Below are 9,242 nucleotides of genomic sequence, written 5' to 3'. Positions count from 1 at the left end.
ACCCACCGACCAATGACGACGATCCCACCGTCCCGCACTCCAATTCGAGACCTCCTCGTACGATTCCACACAGCCACAGGGCCTAAATGGTATGGTGAAGCCGCTCGCGATATATTAGTCCAATGTCGTTCAATATCTCCCAGAACACGGCTCTTTTCGCCGTTTTCTTTATTCTGACCAGCTCAACGTTGGGGAGAAACATCTGAACAAGTCAACCCTAACATTAGTGCACACTGTTCATGACTCCTTGCCTTATTTCTCGGTTTCCTGTTGGGGTAGTACTAGTAACATCAACTATGAGTAGAACCTTGCGTCTCTTCCTCGTCTCCACGCTCAACGTCTGGTACATCGTAGGTACGGGAGGAGCCTGGTCGTAAGTTTCGAGATTGCCAATGGGTCTTCCCAGACTTGTGTGTAAAACTAGCACAACTGCTTCGTTTCTTGAGGTAAGACAGCACCACAAGCTGTGGAAACTGAGCTCACCGTCGCTTGGTTGATTCCGATCCGAAGCGACGGGAGTCACTTGAGAAGGTCCAGCTAGGGTTGCTTGACCCCACCTCTTAGGCTTCATACCTACCAAGCTACTTCGTAGTTTACTCCGAACTGGGTTGAGTAGCTTCTGTTCAGTCACACCGCGCTCGTACGGTTTTGCGTCGTAGTCATGCCTTTTTGACTTTGCGCGCTGAAGTACAAGCAATATGTGGGAAGGGACGCTGGGCATTCATGCTTGTGTGCGTCCATTACAAGATAAGTCTTCTATTCCAAGTAAACTACTTCGTAGTTGGCACAAGCTTCCATTTCTTGCTGTCCTCTGCACCAATTGCCGTGCCATACCTCTCCTCCTTACACTCGTCGTTGACACCTTAAACTTGGATGGGCACGAGACAAAAAGAGCATCCTCCAACACGAGTTCCTAGCATACTGTTTCCTAATTTCTGCTCGAATGTGCGATTTACCCCTCCGAGTATTATTCATGGGCCTTTTTTAATGCAGTACAGGCAGACAGCATTTGAAAGATTGATTGTAATGCTTCATTACCGCCCACCGTCAAAGATACGTATAAGCTCGGCTGGGAAACGGAGCGACAGTGTAAGTGGAAAGAGCCCCTGTGACTGGTGCCTGCCAATGTGGGGGAGGTGCACTTTGCTGCACCAAGACCTTGGACACTGTCCATCGTAATTGTAAACTAAACTACGAAGTAGGCAATCGGCAAAAGTGGGAAATGGCCACAGGACGGGGTCTCTAGACCTGCATTGTAACTTGGGCAGGCTGGGCTCGAGGTCTCCACGAAGTACCACGGTCAGCCATGGTGTCTTCAACCGTGACTAAATCGTTGCAATACGTGGTACCGGACTCGAACCCGCGAGGAACCGGGTGACAGATGGATCCACCGAGACTTCGCCTTGCGCCGGCCACGAAAACCCTTCCGGGTACGCTGGGGGTACCCACCCGATGACACAAGCCCACGCCACACTTACGCGGTAAAACTACGAAGGAGGCTCTATCCCGAAGGGTCTACGATGTTCCTTTTCTTGGAAGTGAAGGGGGAGGGAGAAAGCCCACACATGGCCCAATGTCCCATTCAAATTGCTCCCCCATCCTGAGCTTGAGAGGCTCTCTGTTTGTCATTTGTATATATAAACCTAGTGGCTGTCTAGTTCCACAGCAGTTTGAACCCCCCTTCCCTCTCTTCCCGTTTCCATCTCACTCCTCCATCTCTCTTAAACCAGACTTAGTGCCCTTTTTCGCACCCCGGACCAGACCCTCGAACTGTCCAAAAGAGCTTTCATTAATCTCGAGCATTACAAATCTACACCATCACGTCAACCTGTGCCGACTTACACCATCCAGGTTCTCTCGCCCTCACCTCCCCCACGTCCACTTTACATCGGAACCCTCCGCGAGCCAGCAAGTAAACAAAGAACGACTTTGTCCTCGACCCGCAACCCTTAAAAAAAACCATCTTGGAAATAACCACGACGAATACTTCGAAACCACTTCTTCGATTATCGACGAGCATAGAGGGACCAAGCTGAACCAAACCTACCAGACAAACAAAAGAGAGCAACTTCGCTCAGCCACTCCAGCCACAATGTCTCCCACATACACAATGTCCGCACACTTGTGCAAGCAAATCTACTCCTCCTGGCGCCAAACCCGTCACCCTTCTCCCGAGCCACTGAGCCCCTCTCAACAGCGCCGCTCCTCGACTTCGTCTAATTCTTCCTCCACATCGAGCTCGCCGTCCTCTTACTTCACTTCGAGCAAGACCTCGATCGAGGCGGATCGCGACGCCGCGACGAGTCGGAGGATTGGAGGCAGTAATACGAGATAAAGCAACGTTGAACCGAAGCGCCGGGGAAATGACCACAACGTACAACGTCGAACATCATCGCAATGGGGAATTATTCGAAATTGTTCTTGTGTGAAAGCAGCGGGCGAGCTTTTTTTCTAATTCTTGTTTTTCTGGTTTTCCATTAAATCTCATTTGTCTTGACAACAACAATGGTCGCCCCGGATCGGAATGGCGGATATCAATGGCGTTCTGGATTTCATGGGTTGAGGGTTTTTCATTTATTTGTTTCCGCGGGAATTAGTTTATCGAGTATGAAATCCATCGCCTTGATTTTATTCTTCGATCCCTTTTGCTGGTCGTTTATGGTCCAACCCCTAAGAGATCTTGCTTCTTTTTATGTCCGATTCCTGGCTGTCTCCGGACTGGTTCGTGTAGGACCCGTACGATCGGACAACACTGTGCTTTACCCCGGCTAGCATCCGGCCTATATCGGCTCGGAACAGCAAGAATACATCAATTGGCTTCCGAAGCCACTTCCGACCCACGCAGCTTGACATTCTGGCCAGTATTCATTTCTACCCATCACAAGTTTCTACGGATAGCACTCATAATGAGAGATGCCCCTCGGGCCTTACTTTCCATGACATTGAAAAGATGGTGATGCCAATGATGATCTCTTGCGCCAATCGTGCATCGTCCCTCATGATTTGGATATTCGGGGCACTCCCAGATTGAGAATTTCGTTCTCAGCCTTGCGAGCCTTGCGTGGTAAATGGTGGTGGTGGTAAGTGCGCGGAGATGCCCATCCGGGTGTGTTTCATCTCGTTGGAAAGGATCTTTGGGTCCGTCAACTCCCGCATCATCACCAGCAAGAACGCAATCTAACATCCACGGCAAGCGTGTACCTTGAGGAGTAATCTTCGTCTGAAGGTGAATACTTCGTTCGCTCGACTCCAGAAATTAAAGTGATCTTCCTCTTCAGCATATTGGCATCGTATCCTCATTATCTTCGTAATATTCCACCTAAGAAACAAATGTATCGCCAATGGTAGAAACAGATTCTCTAAGAAGCAAAACGCGCATATCGAAAAGAACAACCGCATTACCATCTACCAAAATGCGTAAAAACAAGAAGGTGACCGCATGTCATCCAGAAAATCAACCCGTCTATGGTATTACGACAAGTTTCCCTTGCCATCACCTAGCTCGCCAACACCATCCTGCGGCGCGCCAAGCCGCGGAGCCTTATCGTCACCACTCGCCTCAGGGGTTTCTGGGGGAGAGGACGAACCCTGAATCCTCCTCTTGGCCTCAGCCTTCTCCGCTTCCGTTACGTCCTTCTCGTCCTTGCGCATATCCGGCTTCCACTGGGATTCATTGGGCGAGTGGCCAATGGACATTCCCGCTCGGACCTAGCACCAAGTTAGCAAAATAGAACAACTCACCATAATAAGAAACAGAAGCCTATTTATAGGTAGATAGATGAGTACTCACCAGCGTCTCCAAAGCAGTGTTCGAATTGTCCACCATGTCGTCATCAAACCTCATCTTGCCCTCTTCGAAGAGCAGCACGATGGTCGATCCGCCAAACTTAAAGTAGCCAAGCTCCTCCGCTCGCTTGACATTGTCTCCTTCGTTGCGCGTGATCACGGTGCTGCCGACCATCATGGCACCTACGCAAATGACCATGACACGGCCATGCTCAACGCTGTCGATGGGCACCAGCACACGGACGTTCTCGCCGTAGACGTCCAACGCGGATCGGATAGCCATCGGGTTGACGGTGTAGTACTCTCCTGCGATGAGCTCCGGCTTACCCATGACGCCATCGACAGGGATATGGAATCTGTGGTAATCCTGTGGGGCTAGCCTAAAGATACCTAGAGCACCATTCTCGTAGCGCTTAGCTTCGTGGCCGTACGCCTCGCCGAGGAGCCGCTTGACCGAGAACTCTCGTCCCTTGATCCAGACCTTCGTCGCCTGATCAACCCTGTTAAAGACTACGCTGCGACAATCGGCGGGCGATACGATGATGCGCGGGTTGTTGGGGGCGGAGCATGGGCGAGCACCGGGCTTCAGGGCGCGGTAGAAGAATTCATTGAAATTCTTAAACTCTTCGAGTGGCAAGAGCACCTCGGACAGGTCGAGGTTGTGGAACTCAACAAAGGGAATAATCTGGGATTTCGACGCGGGATCGTCGTATTTCTTCCCTTGCTTGATACTCATGCTCTTGAGGAGTTTACGAACTGTGGGGAACGGGATCATTAGTAACATTATACGCGGCGATGGGGAGGTGGGAGAAAGGCAGTGTGTCCCGGGTTTGGGAGAGAACTTACTCTGCTTCTTCTCCATGCTATTGGACTTCAGGCCCTTGTACAGCAACCGGATACCGAGCCTCACGTAAACGCTCATCTTCTCCTCATTGATCTGACCAGTAATTCGGTCCTGGACCAGGATGTTGGCCGAGTTGGCGCCAAGCTTGTAACCTCCATACGAGATCTTGGTAATAACTTTGGAGTACCACTTCCGCTGCGCTTGGCTAGCCGTGACGAATCCACCCATCATCAATTTGTTCACCTGTCTCCAGTCCTGACTGGCGCAAGTGGCAATGTGAGTGATGATGTCTGCATCCTTCCGCTTATTGAGACGCGGCTGGTGGCAGATGGGGCATTCTCGTATTTCAACGACGTGTTCCTCGCCACGGTCTTCGACCAGCTCGTCCTTGGAGGGGAAGTCGCCTTCTTCACCTGGGGCAATTAGCTCCGGTACTACAATAGTTGATGACGCGCTTGAATCCTGGTGAAGTATAGGTGGTCGTGCCGCCGGTTCTACCGGTCCTACGGTGCCGGGTGGTGTGGTGGCAGACGATTCGCTAGACGCCGTCGAACCGTCACTTTCGCCGCTCGGAGGGGCAACAATGCCCTTCACGCGGTCCTTCACGCGGTCACCCAGGGATGGTTGCTTGTTGCTCTTGGCCAACAACTGCTCCTCGAGACAGATGACGACCTCATCTACCGTCAGGTCCTGCTCCTCGCCTCCGTTGATCCGGTGAGGGAAGCGCTGGAAAAAGCTGTCGATGGTAGACTCGCGGAGGGTCGATCCGAGCGTATCAAGCATAGTAGTTAGCTCGACTTTGCTGATCTGGCCACTCTCATCTGCGTCATATTGCTTGATCATAGCTCTCCAGAATTGTTGTCGCAAGGCAGGGTAAGGCATGTATTTCGCACGCAGATTCAAAACTGGGCTGTGCTTGTCTTCCCACTTTTCAAGATTCTTCATCTTCAACGGCAAGGAGAACTCGTAGAAGTCTTGAGTCTCTGGTTCGGTGGGTGGCGATTCTGGGCCTTCGCCAGGCGGAGCTGGGACGGCAAGGGTATCACCCGACGCGACTACAACAGGTTGCGCCGACGGCGCTGCTGAGTTCGACGTAGCCGATGGCGCGACAGAGGCCGCAGGAGCGGTATCAGAGGGTATCTTAGATCCTGATTGTTTGATCAGCTTGCTTAGGCTCTGCGTCGATGAGGACCGTGACAAACCGAGCTTCCTGAATCGCTGGCGCTTAGGTTGCTCGTATTCCGGTGGATCTCGCAAGTCATAGAGGCCTGTCTCCGGATTGGCCTTGGGGGCCTTGTCGATCAGATCCTTGACTGGAAGGTTGCACGAGGCGATGAAATCGTTGCCGGAATACTTGTCGTGGTCGATGACGGTGAAAGCGAAGGAGTACTGCTGCTCGTGAGATACAACCTGGAAAAGCAACTTCTCGTTGAACACGGGGTTTAAGTTGTGGCGGACTCGTCGAGTTCGGTAGGTCTTCTTGCCTAGCGAGGCAACTACGAAAGGATCCATATCGAAGCTTGTCCGAGTGAGGTTGGATTCCGGCGGCAGGTCCGTAATACTGCAAATTTCTAGGAATATGATGCCCAATACATCGGAATCACCACTGAATTCGTAGGCGTTCTCCTTCCTCTTCCTCTTTAGTCTCTTGATGCGTAGGCGGCGCTTTCTCCGCTCGATAGCCTCAGGCTTTGTCGCATCCTCCTCGAGAATCTCATCGCTCACGTCAATGTCGTAGTCCTCGTCCTCGTCGTCCTCATCGTCGTCAAGATCTGACAGTGTAGTGTCAAGCCCCTCTCCTGGAACGGTGTTGGGAGTCGGTGCAAGTAGCGTAGAAGTCGGGCCCAGTTTCGGGCTTCTACTCTTCCCGTGGCTCGGAGTCATGGCCGGCGTGATATTCCGCGATGCGCTTTCGGGGACGGTCTTGACAAGAGCGTTGAACTTGTCGAAGATTTGCTGAGGGGTAGCGTTGGGGTTCGAGGTGTCGTGAAGAGTGAACTGGAGCTGTACCTCGCCGGAGACAATGCTAGTTTTCTTGCCAGGTTTCTTGCTTCGCAGCGGGTACCACTTTGGCTCTTGAACCGGCTCGCCATTGGCGAATATATCCTCGAGGGCGAGGTCGAATTCGCCCATATAGTCCTTTCCAAAGCGATCCTTATCCCAGCATATGACATCAAGGAGCAAGCTCTGAACCGAGTTGACGGGCAGGTCTTCGATCACGTTCCATTCTGGGTTCAAGGTCTTGGGAACTGAATGCGTAATTGCTTTGGCATCGCCAATGATCAAGACTAGATACTAGAATCATGAGGCAGTAAGTTAGCTAGGTATTCGACCAGTCGCGACTCAACCATCCTGGAGCATGCATCCGCGAAGGAAATGTGTAAATAGATTTTGCTATCAAGGGGATTCAGTGAACTCGGGCATCGAATGCATCGCTGCATTGGAATTGAATTGGAATCTCCCCCAGAAAGAACCAAAGCATCGACGTACCGGATCGGAAGTGCCAGATCGATCTTTGGCAGCGAGGTTGCGGCCCTAGACAATTTCAAAGCCCAGGTCAGTTTCAACGAATATGCGCAAACAACCACTGGAGGTTGCTGAACAGTGTCGCGATACGAGGTCGGAGATGGAGGGGTAGCATGTGGGTGGGTGTGGGCATGGTGGGTAGCTCCCCCCTCGGTGGCAATGGGGTTTGGGTTTGAGGAGGAAAGCTACGGCGTACCTTAAGGATGGAAACCCTGAGAGCCAAGCCATTATCGCGAGTCGAATTCATGGTGTCTTTGTCTCTATTCTTGGGCGGACTGTTGCTTCGGCCGTTGTTGGACGCAGAGCTGGTGATGGAGCTGGATGACTTCAAGCGAGATGGTATTATTCGTACCATGGCGAAGGAAAGGGGAGAGACGAGGGGGACAGGCCCAGTTTATCAACGTGACGCCCGACACGCAGGCGGAACGGAACCCCCTGAGCGGGGTGGATTGCGTACACTGTGGCCCTGTAGGAGGGCTGAGGCAAAGACGGATTGGGCGGATTGATGATGGAGGGCGCGTTGTAGTGTGCACCAAGGAATGGCATAAGAAAGTGGAAGGATTGAGGGCGCCCACAGCACTGCCAAGTCAGAGGGTGCCAGGTGCCCAGAGGAGGGGGTCAGTTGTGGTCTGGTCTTGGTACTTCGTATGTCGATAGGGCTGCACTTTGTATGTAGTGTGTCGATGACTTCGATCTGACTGGTGGTGACGTATTTGTGAACAAGGAAAAATGAGCGGCAGCAGCAGCCAAACCAATGCAAAATCAAGTGGTGTCCAGGGTCCAGCTGCAGATGCTACGCACACAGCCGCGCAAAATGAACGGGTTTTAAGAACCGCAGGGAAGAATCGATCGGAACTGGGAAAAAGCTGAGAATAAAGAATGAAAAATAAAAGAATCGGTCGTCGAAAAAGGAATGGGCCAGTCCTGACCAGCTCATACCACTGGCGTGTTACTATTGTCCCAACTCTAGACTTGGAAAGGGTTTTGATCTGCTCTGCGAAGGATCGACCCAAGTCTCGAGGTTTGATCACTCCTCAATAAAGTCCAAGTGTCACCTGCTCCGCGGGAACGCAGCAATCGAGTAGTGAAACGGAAAATCGGGCTGGCGGATCTCTCGATTCGGTGGAGTTGGATATGCAAGGATGCGGTTCTCCCTTGAAAAGTGGACGTGAATTGACGGCCCAATTTTCCCTAGAAATCAGCCTCGGGTCGTTCCCAATATCCTGCCTTTCTTTCCCATTAAGTAGCTGAAAGCAGTGATTCAGTTGCTCTCCTCGTCAATCGCTAGCCGCTCTCGTTGTCTCTCGTTCTCGCTCGCGCTGGTGACCCGTTGAGGGTTCGTCCCTTTATTTTAAAAGTATTTTGATCTCGAAGACTTCGTCTGTACTTGTCCGAGGTACAAGCACGGTGGTTTCGCTCTCTTTCCCCCCACAAACTACCCTTGAGAATTTTGGCCAAGGGGCCTTCGCTCGAGTGATAGTTGCTAGCAAATGCCGTTAGTGCCGTGAGCTATGCGCCAAGCCTACATAGCATGCTTGACGGACTTCGTGTGTGCAGGTATTATTTTAGGGCGGTACAACAGCTGAACGAAAAAAAAAAGGGGTGTGGTGCGACGTGAAGAATTGATGTCAACGTTCTTCCTGCAGGAAGAGTAAAATCCGGTGCTATGTCCGCGGAGGGCGGCGCTCGTCTGTCGAACTCGGTCGGGGTTTGCAAGAATGTCCCCGTCTTGTCGTGTGTGCCGTGTTTCGAGCTTCGGAGTGGTCTCTCTAGGAGCTAATAATACCTGGGAGAGATTGCAATGCCAAGAGAGTAATAGCTGAAGGCAGCCCTCAGTTGAGACTGAACGTTCAAAAAATCCCAAGAAATAATAAGCTTGGACTATCTGTCTTGGCCAGGCACCGAATTTCCGCTTTCAGATAGTTTCAATCATGACAAGCCTTTCACATGCACTTGGAATCGAGAGTACGAAGTGTATCCCCCGGTCGCCAAAGAGACAACATTGAAGAGAAGAAAAGACTTGGGAAGGGAGGTCAGCAACCTCGCCGGGTTGGGTCCAAGGGCAGTAATAAATCCGATGGGAAGA

General features: G+C 51.7%; 1 protein-coding gene across 1 annotated transcript; it reads right to left on the bottom strand.

Annotated features, from left to right (window-relative positions):
- Window positions 1-3,471: 3,471 nt before the first annotated feature.
- On the bottom strand, window positions 3,472-7,511 carry SAPIO_CDS10711 (uncharacterized protein; the record flags this gene model as incomplete). Its single annotated transcript, XM_016784257.1, has 6 exons — window positions 3,472-3,708; window positions 3,791-4,542; window positions 4,633-5,778; window positions 5,833-6,925; window positions 7,121-7,165; window positions 7,353-7,511. 6 exons carry the CDS (start codon window positions 7,509-7,511, stop codon window positions 3,472-3,474), a joined length of 3,432 nt encoding a protein of 1,143 aa, XP_016638489.1.
- Window positions 7,512-9,242: the final 1,731 nt, after the last annotated feature.

This window comes from Scedosporium apiospermum, assembly GCF_000732125.1.
Source record: "Scedosporium apiospermum strain IHEM 14462 chromosome Unknown SEQ_SAPIO_0176, whole genome shotgun sequence".
NCBI lineage: Eukaryota > Fungi > Ascomycota > Sordariomycetes > Microascales > Microascaceae > Scedosporium > Scedosporium apiospermum.
The sequence above is the reverse complement of the archived record's forward strand: the minus strand, read 5'-3'. Positions and strand labels throughout refer to the sequence as shown.